Source organism: Chionomys nivalis, chromosome 8 (genome assembly GCF_950005125.1).
Source record: "Chionomys nivalis chromosome 8, mChiNiv1.1, whole genome shotgun sequence".
Lineage (NCBI taxonomy): Eukaryota > Metazoa > Chordata > Mammalia > Rodentia > Cricetidae > Chionomys > Chionomys nivalis.
In genome coordinates, this window is record NC_080093.1 from 33,273,508 (window position 1) to 33,290,355 (window position 16,848).

At 45.1% G+C, this 16,848-nt stretch overlaps 1 protein-coding gene across 3 annotated transcripts in view; it reads right to left on the bottom strand.

Annotated features, from left to right (window-relative positions):
• The window catches only part of Dock8 (dedicator of cytokinesis 8), a 196,684-nt gene that overhangs the window by 12,974 nt on the left and 166,862 nt on the right, over window positions 1-16,848 (bottom strand). For all 3 annotated transcript variants that reach the window (XM_057777797.1, XM_057777798.1, XM_057777799.1), the window contains 9 exons: window positions 15,784-15,918; window positions 14,818-14,970; window positions 13,654-13,812; window positions 12,567-12,667; window positions 11,252-11,444; window positions 6,790-6,933; window positions 5,407-5,538; window positions 4,872-5,006; window positions 3,535-3,624 (listed from right to left, as the gene is read on the bottom strand). In XM_057777797.1, coding sequence (XP_057633780.1) covers window positions 3,535-3,624; window positions 4,872-5,006; window positions 5,407-5,538; window positions 6,790-6,933; window positions 11,252-11,444; window positions 12,567-12,667; window positions 13,654-13,812; window positions 14,818-14,970; window positions 15,784-15,918 — 1,242 coding nt within the window. The remainder of the gene's footprint in view (window positions 1-3,534; window positions 3,625-4,871; window positions 5,007-5,406; window positions 5,539-6,789; window positions 6,934-11,251; window positions 11,445-12,566; window positions 12,668-13,653; window positions 13,813-14,817; window positions 14,971-15,783; window positions 15,919-16,848) is intronic.

Below are 16,848 nucleotides of genomic sequence, written 5' to 3' on the forward strand. Positions count from 1 at the left end.
TTCCAACCTGGAAAACCACCAGTGCCGAATGCCTCAGGATAGAATTCAGAAGCTGCCCTTTCTCCTTTCCAGCCAGGCAGAGAAAGGCCTTTGAGACTGTGGAAGGGAGTGTGTAGTCTTCAGGGAAGAGTGAGATCTGCCCGCTGCCACCTCTAGCATGGCAAAGGCTTCCAACTGCTGTTCCAGGGTGGCAGATCTTCCTCACTGAGTTGCTGTGATGAGGACCCGCTAATTAGGTAATGCAAATGCTTACACCGAGAAAATGCATAGTACTGAGTGTTTGCTGGGATGGAGTAGCTGGAATGTTCCAGTGAGCACTGGGGAATACAAAAATGCATGGCTACTCTATAAGCCAAAGCTCCTTATGTAGCTAAATGACACCCAGCCAAGAACCCCACTCCCTGTGTATACACCAGTGTCTGTGGGGAGGCTTTCCTTGGGTTGGATACGCTCATAGCTGTCTTAAGTCAGAGCAGCTATGACCACACATGTGCAGGAAGGGTAGGCTGCTGAAGCCCCTTCCCTCCCTATGTCCACTACCCTCCTTTTGTTTGCTACTCTCCGCTCCTAAGATGAAGCTGCAAACGGTTGCTGAGAGGAGTTTCTCTGGTGGAGTAGCTGCCCATGAATCACACAGAGGATTTACTTGTGATGCACTGATTGTGAGTGCCCATGCGCCTCTAAATAACACCAATAAACTCATCGATTCACCAGGTTAGGTGGGAACAGAACCCTTTCTGTGATTTGTTGTAGCCCTCACCATATGAGGTGAGCAGAAATAGACTCTTCAGGAAAGTCACATGACATCAAGAAAATGAAAAGTAACAGTAATACTTTTCATAATCAACAACTAGGAACTGCCCAGACGTCCCCCTGGTGGAGAGAATAAGCAAAGTGTGGTCCATCAACACAGTGAGTTCTACTCAGCATGACTAGGAAGGAACTTGGCCAACACGGTGAATCTTAGGTAGGTGATGCTGAGTAAAAGCAGTCAGCTTCAAAGCGCTGCATGCACCCACACGTCCATGATCCAGAAAGACAAATCTACAGAGATTTGGGGGAATGAATACAGCCTGGTGACCACTAAGGGCTGAAGGTGACCAAAAAGCCTGGGGAAACATTTCAGAGTGACAGAGTGCTTTTGTACCTTGATTGTCAAGGTAGTGGTTATGTGTGCGTCAAAACACATTAAACTACACACCAGTGAATCACACACACACACACACACACACAACATAGAAAAGGGTGCCTGTTAATGAAGAAGAGTTCTTTTAAAACACAAGGAAGAAGACTGAGCAATGAATGCAGGCTGAGACACCCACCCAGAGGAGAAAAAGGGTGGGTTACTGACCTCACATTGTAAATCACGCTTTTGAATAACGAAACCTGGGTGTGACTCTGGGTTAGCATTCTCTTCCCAAGCACACAACCTACCCTGGGAATTTTAAGTGAGGGGAAGGCTCTGAAGCTGGAAAGGTCACTTGGGCTGTGCGCAGACCACTGTGGGCACACAGCCAGGGCTATCTTCCAAGGACTCCACACATTCCTGTTCAATGCTTATCATAAGGTTTGCTTTCAGGCCTCCGTTAGGGAATGTTCTGGCAAATGTAGAAAACCTTGTGTTTGGCCAATCTGTCCCTATCAGTATCACCTTTTTGCAATCCTGAAGACAGAGAACTCAGGGACCCACATGGAGAGGGCAGAGAAACCGCCCTTCCTCCTGACCTTGCACTCTGTGTATCCATTATCATAAAACTGCAACCAGAACTATGGTTCTCTTTTTAGTCCTTGGTGAATTATCCAACCCAAGGGTGTCATGAGAACTCCTAAACTTTTAGCCAGCTGGAAGTATGGGTGGTGTGAGGCGTACGGGAGCCCCACTTGAGGGTCATGATTGAAACAAGGACGTCTTGAACTGGTAAAGTCCCGTGCCACACATGAGCTGTCAGCATCAGAAATGCACATAGCACTCTCAGCTCGCGGTGGGATGGGAAACACCTGATGCGGAAGTGAGAAGAATGACGCCCCTTGATCCTTCCTCCAATCCCGCGGCAATCCTGCACATGGCTAGAAGCAATGCCCGAAGCCTAAAGAATGAGGTCACTAACCACTGTCAGCCAGAAGCTGCTGGAGTTTTTTAGACACCCACACAAATTATGTATACGTGTTGGTATATATCACAATTGTGCGTGCACCCTTGGAGGCCATGCAGCTGGAGCTACAGACTGTGGTGAGCCTCCTGATGTAGGTGCAGGGAACCAACCTTGAGCCCTCTGGAAGAACAGAGAGTGCTCTTAACTGCTGAACTATCTCTCCAGGCCCCAGAGGTTGGAATTTTAAAACATATTTTAAGTTGAAAGTTTAAACATATTATAGAAATGCACTAACAAGCCACAGTGATGGAGAGGAATGGGGTTGGGTATCAGACCTCATGGTGTTGCAGTGGCTCTGGAGTCATTAGCATCATCTTTGAAAGCTGTTCAACTTTTCCAAGCCTCAATTTTCTTATCTATAAAATAGAGACAACTGATCCTATCCCTAAGGGCTTCTGGAGAATGGCAGAAAATGATTTATATACACATACAGCTGGTATTTAATAAATAAAAGCTCCTAGTATGATTCTTGCTTTTTGAATATGCTTTGTTTGATTTTTTGTTTTGTTTTTTGAGACAGGGTTTCTCTGTGTAGCACTGGCTGTCCTAGAACTCATTCTATAGACCACACTGGGCTTGAACTCACAGGGATCTCCCTGCCTCTGCCTCTGCCTCTGCCTCCTAAGTGCTGGATTTAGAAGCATGTGCACCACCACCAACCAGCTGAGTATTTTTTTTTTATTTAGAAAATTATTTATTTTACATTCTGACTGCGGTTTGAGTATGTTTCTTAATAGACCTGATGGATCAGTAACTGGACCCTGGACTGGGGAAAATACTTGTTTGCTAGCTGGTGTGCTGTACACTCTGCAAATCCTATCACTAGGGAGGTTAAGATGGTAGAATATTGAATTCAAGGTCAACCTGTAGTAAGAACCTGTCTCAAAAAATCTAAATGGGTTGAGGAGATGGTTCACTGGGTAAAGTGCTTGCTGTATAAGCATAAGAACTTGAGTTCAGGTCCCTAGCACCCAAATAAAAAGCCAAGTGTGCTCCTGCATCACGAATGTGTATCCCCAGTGCTGGGGGCCAAGGACAGCACTGCATGCATCACGCATGTGTATCCCCAGTGCTGGGGATGGAGGAACATGGTAGAGACAGGTAGATCCTGGTGTTTAAAGGCCAAACAGGGAACTCCAGGTGGAAAAAATAAGGTGGTACATGACAGAGAAAGACACTTGATACTAACTTCTAACTTCCACATGTGGGCATGTATGGGAAGTGTACCTGCATACACATGGGTTATCATATGGCCCATTCACACATGTGTGTGTACACACATACATCCCAAAACAGAACAAAACATGGTCGCATTTGAAGGACTGGGAGAGTCCTTTCAGGGTAGATTCTGGGGGTCGTGTTTAATATATTTTCTCCATACCTTGTTAGGATCCAACTTGGTTTTATCCACGGGAGTGGAGTCTTTTATCACTTCCACAAACTCGGCCCCAAAACACTGGCCATAAAATCCCTAGGGAAGAGAAGCCAAGGGTATAGAAATTCATTTGGAAAGCGTGCAACTCTTTGGAACCAGTACAAGGCAGAATGTGTTGATTATTGATGGTCCCTCTGAGCTAAGAAGCAAACTTAAGCACTTCCTGAGACAAAAATAAAAGTATAAGATGTGCCTAAACCTGCCTACAATTCGGATGCACGGTCTCAAATTCAGCCAATGCCATCATATTTCTGGAGGCAGCTGCTTCGGTAGGGCACTATTTCCTTCTTGCATTTTGAACCATGGAAATTTGGAGGTCGCCAAGCTTCCCATAATGTGGCGAGCCCCAGTGTGCAAGGGGACAAGAAACATGTTTCTAATTTTAAGCAGGGGACACGATATTAGGGAGTGAAGAGCCCGGGCCAATGGCTAGTATTTTTGTCGTGAGGTGAATGACTCTGGGTAACTGCCCAGCCTGACTAGGCCACAGATTCTCCGAGTTGGGTCCTCTTGTCTTACTTGGCAGTACAAGGAACAGTTGGGCAACACAAGTTTGGAAGCTGTACAGTCATGAGAGGAGCCACAGTCAAAGCAATGGCACGGCAGCATACGCGCGAATCTTCAGTTAAATGCCAGCTCCTCACAGGATCCTGGTCTCTTGCCTCCCCCCGACCCCCCCCCCACCCCCGGGTTCTTATTTGTTCCTCTCAATCTCTGCTTCTGTTGCCTGACTTCTCTCGACACTGTTTCTTTCTGTTCTGTCCTCTGAGAACCTTATACTGTTTCTGTTTCATAGCTGACAGGCTGGAGCTGGGGCTGGCCATAGCCACTTTCCAATGGCTTTATTTCCGAGTGGAAGGTGTTATTTCGGGACACTGACGGACAGCCTCACCACTGAGGGTGAAGGGAATGATTCTGGAGTTTGGCCAGACTGCTTCAAAATCAAGATGAAAACCTTCAAGTCAAAAAGCACCGTGACCAAAGCCTGTTGGTATATATTGGTTCTGTGTGGGAGAGGCTGTGAGAAAGCCAGGATGCTGACTGAATTTTTAGTCCTGAAAGTCACTATCCAAGACTTAAATTTTAAACTTTGTAAAAGAAACATAGGATTCATGAGAAAAAAACTTATGATACAATCTTGCCTATTACCTTCATACTACAAAATACAATGTAGAAATTTATATAGAGGTCGGTCATGAGCACATTGTTTTTCTTTTAAAAGTCATATTCCACTTTGTTTTGGGGGAATGGACAAGGTCAAGTACACAGCACCAGTTTCTCACCTCTAGTCTATGCGAGATCTCAGGAAGCTTTGTAATTGCGGGTTCCTTGTACACAAATTCCTGCTCATCCAAATCCCCAAATTTGGATCCGTAGAAGCCAACTCGGAAGTAAGTTCCAAACATCCTCTTATGGTCCTGTTACAGAAGAAAGGGAAACGCTCTTCAACTGTCATTACGGATGATCCCTTTGGCTAAAAGGATTGGTTATTGGGCAGCAAACACTTTATTCCCACAGCTGACATTAAGAGGAAGCCCTCTGTTAAGCAGATTTAATATTTACATAATAAACCCCAGAAATGATTACAAAAGAAATCACATGAGAAACTCCTGGGGTTTCATTTAACTGAATTTTAAATATCTCCTAACTATAAAGCAACGCAACCTGCCACTTTGTATTCCCAGAGACATTCCTTGTTGGATTCAGAGTTACAACATCGATGAGCTCAAGGGAAATCTGTAGTCAGGGAGATGGTGGAGATCTCTGGGGTAGGGGTCACCTCCCACCAGCTAACAGGCCAGGCTCATCTCCAGCTACCTTGTTGATGATGTTGTCAAAGGCCTTCTGCAATTTGTCGTGGGTAGAGGTCAGCTTCCGGAAATCTCTGTGTGCTTCCAGGATGGGGATAACCAACTTGTAGACTTCATTAACTGTCTCATACAAGCCTCCCTGGGAAAGAGGAGATTGTTTAGTGCACTGGAAATTTAAGGAGAAGAACCAGAGTTAATTAGGCAAACAGCATGCGAGAGAGTGTCAAAGTGCTTTATGGGATGCACACCTGCCTGATCATCTTTGGAGACCAGGCACCCTGCTAAGTGGTCCTGTATGGTGATGCCAACCTGGGAGGTGGCTTTCCACAAACTGAAAACAGGAAAGGAGATGGCACAGGTTTTAAGTCGCTTGGAGAAGTGGTCTTATGGCTTTTGAGTTTATCAGAGGTTCCCCTCTAGTCAGACGCAGAACCTCAAGGGAATTAACAGGGTTCCAACCAATTGATTTTCTAGGATTTTAGGAAAATAAGGGTATATGGTTATGTATGTGTGAACATAGACATGATATATCATGATATGTACATGGGATAATGTAACAAGGAAGCTAGTTTTGTACAATAACTAAAAATTAATTTAAAAACTACTTTCTCCCTATTAAAAGGAGATAATTTGATTTCTAAAATAGAAAACAAAGATAGGAAAATAAAGGCAGTGAACACAATAATTCAAATGCATAGAAAATATAAGCAGTAAGTTTGGAGATGAAGAGTAGAAAATAAAATAATAATATAGTCAGGAAAACAGAATGGGGTCAGCTAATAAAGTATTAAGTTTACTTGGCTCCACTATGGGGAGAGGGGGCAATGGTAAGAAAGGAAACATACGAGTGACTTTCCACCTCTACCTAAACTGCAGCGGGTTTTCTATACTTTTTCTTTTATTGGGAGTCAGACCCAGATCAGGCTACTGAGGGATGGCTCTGTGGCTTCTGCTGTCCCATCTCTCTGAGCTGCCTTGGTCTGTACAGGTCTTGAAGACCTGTTGAGTGTCCCAGGGAAGGTGTCATGGATCCCTGCCTGCCCCTCAGCGGCTCCTCCCCTATCTTTTTCTGTGAGTGGGAAAATGAGGAGTAAGAACACGCCTCATCTCTGATTGCGTAACCCTGGGCAAGCTGTTTCACCTCTCTGTGGCTTGGTTGCCACCCTATTAAAAGGAGATAATACTGTGGAGTTGTTCCTGGCCAATGAGCAAGCAGTGGAAATAAGAGTATGTCCATTATGGCATCTCCTCCCTCGGAGAGCTGATGCAATCTGTGGACATCAAAGCCATCGCTGGTCTAGCCAGGAGGATGCAGCCAGGCCCAGCGCTGCTCTGCATGTCCCTGGGGGGTGTGAGGAGGGAAGGCTGAAGGAGCCTTTGAGGCACTGACCGTGCTGAAGAGCTCTGCAGCCTGCTCCAGGAGGCCCACCAGCCCACTCTCGGTGAAGTAGCGACCAGAGCACACTCCGTCCTCATCAGGTGACAAGGTGTCATCCGAGACTGCAGACTCCTCAAGCACATTGGAGGAAATATTCTGCAAGAGAACCCAGCATGAGCCCAGGGAACAGGGGACCAGACCGAATGTAGGACAAGGAAGCCACGCTCCACGACCTTCATGGGATTGGGGTTGGGGGGTGATTACGGAAGGTCTGCAGTTCCATCCACATGAGCTTCTGGTGGCTATTCATTTTGTTAGAGAGTGAGTTAGAGAGTGGGTTTCTCTTCACATTTTGAGCAAACTTATCATCAACTCCAAAATCTTTAGCCATGAAGGAACTTTCTAGAAAGAACACTTTCCTTAATGTAACAACAGTTCAGCTGAAACTGCCTTATTGTGAGTGAGATAACCCTAAGGGACATGTAAGGAAGGCCTTGGATTATAAAAGGCCAAGACCAGAAAGCAGGGAATAAAGTCTTATCCATTTTGCCAGCGTATGAACCTTGACTTTTGGGAGTTCTGCTGAAGTGTTCTGCTTCTGCTTGTCTTGACTTTGAGATAAATAGCCATATTATTACATATGAAAGTAATGAACAGGGTGTCTTCCATCTTTTTACAGATTTTTTTTTTTTTAAATTCTGGAGACAGGGTTTCTCTGTGTAGTCCTGGCTGTCCTGGAACTCACTCTATAGACCTGGCTGACTTCAAAATCACAGAGATTCTTCTGCCTCTGCCTCCTGAGTGCTGGAATTAAAGGTGTGCACCACCACTGCCCTGCCAGAGCATTTATGTGGTTTAGAAAAAGCTGCACGCCCTCACACACATTTTTGTTGCTGTGTTTATCCCTTATATAAACTACAGACCTTAGAGCCTCTCACCAGAGATTGCAATATCTACGAAAGGGTTTGCTCAAATGAGAAACCTGGGGCACAAAGTTTCAGGAAGCACTCGTGTTCAGGGTCATGGACTTGCATGAGTTAAGAGGGTGAGTTTCTCTTCACATTTTGTGTTGATGTATCCCATTTTTCTCATCTCGGATCTGACCCTGGCAGTGATGTCAATGCTTCTGATAGGTCAAGAGCCATTCTTGACTTATGCTATGAAAGAAATGATTATGGTACACAGGAGAAACAGGAAACCTGCACTGTGTAGGAGCTGCAAACAGTACCTGGGCCTCTCTCTCCTTCCTCCTGCTGTGCGCGTAGCAGGCATAGCTCAACAATGATAGCCCTCTTTCTCTGGAAGCTGCATAAACTCTAAGACTCCCAGCATAATGCCACTACCCACTGCTCAGAGGCACTCTTTGAAATCAACGCTGTCTGCTTTGGCTACAGGATCAAGGGAATCACCTTCAGAAATCCGTAAGGAGGTCAGGGTCAGCGTCTAACCCTTCACAGTTACATTGGAATACAGTTTTGTGAAAAAAAAAGTTTTTGGAAGTCCTTTGTGACCAATCTTTCTTCCAAATCTGGATTATTATAATGATCTGATAACAAAAGGAATAAGAAATTCAGCTGAAAGAATCTAAGCTCTTAGGACCCCAGCACTAATGCAATTGCATGTGATTTTTCTGCATGTAGAGACATAGGTATGAGGCAGCTCAATAGTTGTGAGTCACGGGGGAGAATATTCTGGGCAGACATTCCTGGCTTCAGAGTGAGGGATGTAACATCAGTATTTGAGAACACATCCACATCTATGTTTGTGAGTTCAGTAAGGCTTGCTTGCACTCCTGGGATAGAATTCCAATGATCTCAGTGGCTTGGACCTCAGTGACTTCCAAGTTATTTGCCCTGAACATTATCTCTACTCTACAAGTCTTTCCCAAAGGCTTAATTTTACTGTAATCCACCAAGATTAAAAACTAGAGTACAGAAAGAACACGTAAGAAATCAGTAGTAGGGCCAGGCATGCCTAGAATCCCAGCGCTTGCAAGACAGAGGAAGATGTCTCTCTTAATCCAAGACCAGTCACTGTCAAAGAAAAAAAGATAATGAGGGAGGGAGGGAAAAAGAGAGGGAAGAAGGAAGGAAATCAAGCAATCAGCAGAGGAACCTATTGCTAACACTGTCTGAATTCCTTCATTCTCTCATAAACTATCTTCTCCTTTCCCCTCTGGGTTTTTGTTGTTGTTGTTTTGTTTTCTGAGACAGGGTTTCTCTGTATAACAGCTCTGGCTCTCCTGAAACTTGTTTTGTAGAGATCCGCCTGCCTCTGCCTCCCAAGTGCTGAAATTAAAGGTGTGCGCCACCACTGCCAAGCCTTTATTTTATTTTAGAAATACCTTGGTAATGTCAGTGTGACCTGAGATTCTGGCATAGATAATTGGGCCATCTTACTATTTTGACCATTATGATTGATTCAGGGACAAACACATGATCTGGTCAGAGGCAAGAAGATGCCCTACGACTTTCTTTGTGATTTACAGAAAGGAGGGATTTCTCTTTCCTCCTGGTCTTGAATCTTAATCTATCATCATCAGTGTGGAAATTCTTCCCACGAAGAATGATGCCCATGCAACAGAAGGCTAGGACAAGAGGTGGTGGCAACATCCAGGTCACATAAGTTTGGGTCTCTAGGTCTAGACTGGCAAGTACTTCTGAGGGCTAAAATAAAATAGCCAGGGCTACATCATGAGACCTTGTTTCAAATAACAACAACAACACTATTTAAAGAAAAAGCCCAAAACAAACAAATCAGAAAAGGAGGGATGGGTAAAAATAGATGAAAAGATAATCTGTATACTCCCATGTAAGGATAATGTAGACTTTCTCAGGGGTTCTGGATAACAATTTGATCTCAACTTGGAACATATCAGCATAAGAAAGTAAACCAAATTCTAAAATAAGGGCAAGAGCCGGGCAGTGGTGGTGCACACCTTTAATCCCAGCACTCGGGAGGCAGAGGCAGGCGGATCTCTGTGAGTTCAAGGCCAGCCTGGTCTACAAGAGCTAGTTCCAGGACAGGAACCAAAAAAGCTATGGAGAAACCCTGTCTCGAAAAATCAAAATAAAATAGGATAAAATAAGGGCAAAATAAAAGCTTACTAAACATAAAAGTCAAAATGAAGTTCAATTAATTTAAAGCATTAAATGGTAAATAAATACAGCAATTGGGAAAAGGCACACGAGAATGATAAATAGCTTAGTAGATGAAGTGAGAAAGGGGTGGCACAGTTCAATATAAAGGGACAAGTCTAAGGGTCTTGCAGGAGCTGGAAGGGCCACACTGCAACACCGAGGTATAGGTAAGTGGACAAAATGGCCTGCTTAAGAGAAGACGACACATTTAAAACACTTATAAAACCTTTCTTATTCACTCTTATATGTGAGAACCAACTGGGTTTTAGGAGGCAGCAATGACCTGAGCTAAAACCCAGCTTGCAGACAGACGAACAAGTCTCCAGAAACCAGATGCTCCAGGCTCCGTCAGCAGTGGTTTCAGTATCTTGTTCTCTAAGCCTGGGAAAGCTGCTTAGAATCATCCTTTCTTTCTCCTTCACAAAGCATCACAGAACCGTGTTGAAGAACAATAACAAGAACAAAGCCCTTCACACGATCAGCCATGGGGCTTCAACTGAGAACAATACACACGCTTGTCTATGCCATCAGTCTGACTGGAGAAGGTTCATGACTAAAGTCTGGCGTCTACATCGCAGCAACAGCCATCTCTAAGACGACAGCTCGGTGAAAGAAACCACTCATAACAATCTTTTCATTTGGGACTCTTCTGCCCTCTAAGTAGCGTATTAAACTACACAGTGGTCGTGGGGCATCCCCATCTGAGCTTAGCTCTGGCCCAATTTGCCCTTGTTGGCTGTGCATAACTTTGGGGTTATCCTCAGAAAGCATCCATTCGGCCGTTTCTTTCCCATCTCAGGTCAATTGGATTCTCTTGTAATTTTGGACGAGAATGGAATCCCACAGAGTTGAAGAAAAGAACGGAGGGACTGGGGCATGACAGATTCATCACACCAATGTTCCCTCCTTACCAGTATATGAGCTAAATACAAATGTTTTGGGAAGGGTTTAAATAATTAAAAAAAAATGTTGTCTTGTTTCTTATGTCTGTGAAATGGAAATCTACCTGCTTCACGGGTTTATGGGGATGGCCAAAAGTCTAAGATGTCTGAGAATGTCTCCCAAAGCTCTCTTTGCCTCTAAGTATCATTACTGTAATGAGTGTGTCTGAAAAGATGGTAAAGGCATCAGAACACTTTAAACACAACGGTTTTCAACCGTGGCAGCACAGACAACTAGGACCAGATATACGAATGGTGGAAACAGTCTTGGTCTCTCCATTTGTAACATTCCCAAACACCTCTGGTGACTGCGGAAGCACTCCTTTGGGGGAGCCCTCAGCCCCCCACCCCCACGGTCGGGAGGTGATCTAACAAAAGCTGCACCTGTCCCACCTGAAAGCTGACACTGCCCACGGGCAGGTAGCTGTGGTCCTCCAGCATGCTCAGGTACTCGGCCACCAAGGCGGCTGCGTGCACCAGGCACATGGCAGCCTCGGTGAAGCACTTCCTCTTGGTGTGCTTCTCGGCCATGTTCTGTAGCCAGGTCAGTCGCAGGTCGGGAGATGCTTGGTAGCTCTTGGCGATCCTGAAGGCAGATTGAGAAGGTTTCATGCACACTCTTACAGGGATGGCACTTGATTTTCTTCTCTCTCTCTCTCTCTCTCTCTCTCTCTCTCTCTCTCTCTGTAAGCGTTATCCTCCGACCTAACATTTTTCTTTACAGTTTCAGAAAATAAAAGGTAAAACATTTCATCCAACTCTAGGTGGCTCGGGTGTGCTGGATGCCAAGAAAGAACATCAGCAGCAGTCTTGTGAGGGAAAACCCGATGACTGGATGTCCTTTTCCATGGAGCTCAAGCGCTTTCCTTCCTTTTCTTTCATATTGTGACAGAGAACAACGTTCTATCCCTTTTACGATGCATCAGAGCTGTTTACCTTTATAAGTAATTTCTCCCAAAACTCCTGGACCAGAGGGCAGAAGGTTTACACTACACAGTCAACTGTGGCTTCTTAGCTGTCCCTCTTTATGAATTGCAGAAGAAGCATGTGGGAAAGAATTCATATAACAGCCAACAATTCTTTTCTCTCATTCTAGACAGAGGATAGTATTTAAACATTGTACTTTAAATTAGGGCAATCTTTCTGGAAATTTATGAATGAACCAACTCTACTTTTACACTAGTGTTCACATATTTTTGTTTGTTACCCCCAAACTGTTCTAACTAGGTTACTTATTATACTGACATTAGAAAGGGTATCACCGGGGCTTGAGAGATGGTTCGGTGGTCAAAAGCACTGACAGTTTTCTAGAGGACCTGGGTTTGATTCCCAGTACCCACAAGGTAGCTCATAACCATCTATAACTCCAGCCCCAGGGGATTTGATGACCTCTTCTGGTCTCCATGGACACCAGGCACACATGGTGCACAGACAAAACATCCATATAAATAAAATAAAAATGTAATAATAAAAGAAACAGATGGCACCTCACTGAGACAAATATTCAAACTTGGAAACAAGGCTCTTCCTTCCTTCCTTTGTTCCTCCATCCCTCCCTCCCTCCTCCCATCCCTCTCTCTCTCTCTCTCTCTCTCTCTCTCCCTCCCTCCCTCCCTCCCTCCCTCCCTCCCTCCCTCCTTCCCTTTATAAAGTATGCACCATGCCCAGAAACAATGCCCTTTCTATCTATCTTCTTAGGAGAGTTTACCTGTACATAAGGTCCATGAGCATCTCAGGGTCTTCCTGGAACTCCCTCATTTTCACTGTGTCATATAAAATGCTGTTCAGATTGCAAAGAAGTTCCTCCACCTGACAAAAAGAAGTGCAAGCAGTGAAGAGCATGAAGTGCAGGGGACCCAGAGAAAGGCTTTGCCCGGAGATAGACAGGGATCCAAGGTGGAGAGAACTCAGGAATACCTCTGCGGGCACTTCCACCTGTGCAATGTGAGGCCTGCAGGTGATGTGGCCCTGAGAGCCACGCAGCAGCCCTGCATCCTTCACTTCTCCCTCTCCAACACCTCAAGTTTCAAGTTCGAATGAGTTCTGCTTATTCCTAAACTGCAGAGGTCCAAACTCTACTCTGGAATACCAGGTGGTGAGAACCTACTGCAGAGTAGGCTAGAGGCTAGAGCTAAAGGGCAGAGATGGGCAGAGACGGGCTGCATCTTTCACTCAGGGGCAGGTTTCACATGGGCAGTGCAGCGAGGCAGAAGAGTAACTGCCCTCCTGGGTTCCTTACTAACGTTAACACTGCTTACCAGCTCTTCTTAGATGTCTTACACACAAACATCATTTCCTCCCCCTCTTCGCTTAAGTCTATCCCTGGAGTTTGACTCCTTCGCATCTCCACATTTCCAGACCACCATGTCTTCATTAACCACCCCTCACTATTTATTTATTTATTTAGCTTTTTGGAGTTGTGAGGATCAAACCCAGAGCTCTGTGAATGCTAGGTTCTACCACAAAACTACATCCAGCCCCTGCACCCCCTTTCTTAAAGACTTGCACAGTGTCTGTCACCACAAAGCTCAGTATCACTTTTCTTGTGCTGGCTCTTATTGTTTGGGACTCTGCTTTCCCAATAGGCTCCTGGTGTCTTAAATTTGAGGACAGCAGTGGTATGTATATTGCATTTATCAAGCACTGAGAACATGTAAATATAGAACAGGCTATAAATATCTGCAAATCACATGTATAATATATGTAAAATTTTATATGCAAAACCATAAATGTGTATGCTTATAACTGGTTAATCTCAAACTCATGCATAAGACAAGGTATGTTCACGGGTCTACCTGGGTGGGAAAAGGAGTTGTTTGCATAGCCGTATCCTCTTCTGAATAGGCCAGAATTGTCCTTAAGGACTTTCTCAGGTGCTCTTCATTGAAGTCTGGTGCTTTGCCTACCAAGGATGCTAGCGCCATGGTTACCTGCATCTTTACTCTGGCAAAGTTCTGAATCAGAAAAAATGAAGCAAACAAGAGACAGTCAGCAAGCAACTATCCAGGGCCAGACACAAACAGCTCCCAGTATTTCCTTCAGTCTAATCTTAAGCATTTCCTTTTCTCTCAATAAACGGTGAGCTACACTTTGTCCAAGATTCACATCACTGTTTAAATGGATTAGATGGACCGTTTGCTCCCATAAATCTGTCAGGCTCCCTTTAAATTTTCATTGCGTTTGAGCTGCCTCCACCCTGCAAAGCTGGAAGATTATAATGAAGTTGGTCACAGGATAGAAGCTTTGCTGCCAAGAGTCTCTTCTTGGAACTTAGAGATCTTCTTTTACAGGCTTAGTATAAAAGATATTCTTAAAGATGATCATTAACACAGCAGCAGACAAAACCCCAAGTGTGTGTCCTTAAACACAGACAGACTAAGGCAGAGGTTCGCTGTGAAACTGAATCCCTGAAGTGTCCAACATTTCACTTAAAATTCTGGACAAAGCCAGGCTTGGTGGCACATGCCTTTAATCTCAGCACTTGGGAGGCAGAGGCAGGCAGATTTCTGTGAGTTCCAGGACAGCCTGGTCTACATAGTGAGTTCCTGGACAGGCAGGGTTACATAGTAAGACCCTGTTTCAAAAAAACCAAAACCAAAACAAACAAACAAACAAAAACCCCCATCAGGTCCAGAGGACAATAATCATTTATAATTCTCATTCACAAGTTGTCCTGGTACCATCCAGACCTGGTACTGACTCAGACTTCGGAACAGGACACACTTTGCTGGAGCTGTAACCCGCTCCTGTGCTTGCCTCACATGCGGGAGCTCTGACCCTGGAAGCAGGCACCCTCCAGTCCTGCTGCTGCTATCAAATGCTGGTGCCCACCTGCAGACTCCCTGGCGTCCTTCTCCCAGGGCAGAAGTGAAAAGCTATAGGGCATCCCCTCCCCTCGACCCATGCTTCACATTCACACTCTCTCCTGATTCGGGGCTGCCCAGCCGGTTTGCGCTTACACTGGTGGCTCCGAAACTGAAGCGCATGAGGAGGTAGAGGGTGGCACAGGCTTGGCTCCGTGTGACATCCATGCTGCTGCTGCAGTGGTGCAGCACCCGCTGACACAGGTCAGCACACTGCTCCACTTCCTCCTCGAACAGCAAGTCCCCGAACTAGAAGAGACACAGGAGGTCATTAGGCATCACCGGGCACTTTCGCAAGCTCCCCGGCTGGCTGTCGCAACATGCAAAGGTCTGTTTGGACAAGCAAAGAGCCTGAAGGGTTAATGTAGTGCTTCATAAACAAAATGGGCTACAGGTGCCAGGCGATGGAGGTAAGCGATGACGTCCGCTAGTTGTGAGTCACAGGCTGAGGTAAGGGCTATGTCACTAACTTCACTGTTAGCCAGGTTGCATTCACTGGTGAGCGAGCCGCAGCTCTGAAGAACTTACTTGGATTTCATGGGTTCCTTGGAAATTATTGGTGACTAAGAAAGAGAAAATTATTATGATAGTGGGCAGCAGAATTCACCTCATAAATTTACAAGATCCTATGTAGAGGGCACCCACTAAGATTTCCCGCAAAGAAGGAAAAATCATCTTAATACGCTACCGACCAAAGATAGCACTCAGGCAGTTCCCAGCATTTTACTATGGTCGTGCTTGTCTCATTACTAACGGCAATCAGGTGTAGGATTGACTCTCACTGCGATAAGGTGTTCATGAGAAGGAGAAAAACGATTTTTGCTCTCAAGTCCGACTTTCAGTGAGTGGTCATTTGACACGTCTGTAGTCAGGTCCACATTTCAAGTATGAGAACCACCGTTTGGCATCCCCACAGTGACTTGCGGATAGTCAGTGCACCTGCCATCTTAGCAAGAGGTAACACTGTTACTCCATGGCCTCCGTCTACTTGCAGAGGAAGGTGAGGCTAGACAAGACTCTCGCTTTTCATGAGGAGTAAGAAAACAAGCATCCCACGCATACCTTGGCAATGAGTGCACGGAGAGTGGCGAAGCAGTGAGTCAGGTAGGTGGTGCTCTGATCACAGCTCAGAGAATTCACCAGGACACGCAGGACGCCTCCCAGCAGGCTGTCTTTACAGTCCAGGGCGGAGCTTGCCTGGGGGGTGGAAGAAGAGCATCACTGAGTATGGCGGAAGGCCCAAGAGGCTGCGGCTGGTGTAGAGAACCGGTATAACTTCTTAGCTGAAAGTGTTCTGTGAGCCACCATGTGTATCACTTATTAACAATCATAAGAGCTTAACTCCTTTCCCAATGGCCTCTTTTCAAAACTGTGTCCAATTTGGGAGGTTACCCAAAGTTCTAGGGTTCATCTCCCTCCAGTCTGGGTTATGGTTTTTGGAATGTTCTTTGTTTGTGGGCATGATTTTCTACCAGTGTTTAGAAAACAGTTGGGAGCTTCAAGTACAAGAGGGCCGCTTGGTGGCAGGTGTGTCTTCTAAATTGGCAGCTTATTTGTTGGCTACAAAAGAACTAACAAGAAGGATAACAATATTCTCTATAATGCAACTTTCCTTGGAAACTGCAAATCATTTTGAGGCTTGGTATCAGGTACACTACTCTCAGATATACCTTGTACAAAGATGCCATCAGTGTGATGCTAAATATTTAGGGTACCAAAGTTAGGGAACGTTCGAAAGATATTTGAATCATCCTTGGATGCTCAAGTCCCTCCTATCCAAAGGGAGGTAGTATTTGCATACATAACTCACAGTCCTCTCATGTACTTTGAATCATCCCTTGCTTGCTTTTGGTACCTAATACAAATAGGAATACTGGGTCAACAGTTACTATTCTGTATTGTTTGGGAAACAATGATGGGAAACTATAAAGTATGCATATGGTCAGCACAGATCTAGACAACATTATCTCTGGCTTCTGTGAAGTCCTAATATTTCACTTGTGTTGGTAAATCACTTGGCCAAAGGATCATCGCTAGGGTGGCAGTCTCACCATATTAAGTAAAAGGGCAGAATACTTAGTCCTTTGATGAGACCGTGTGCTTTTCCTCCCCTGAAGCCCTACTCCT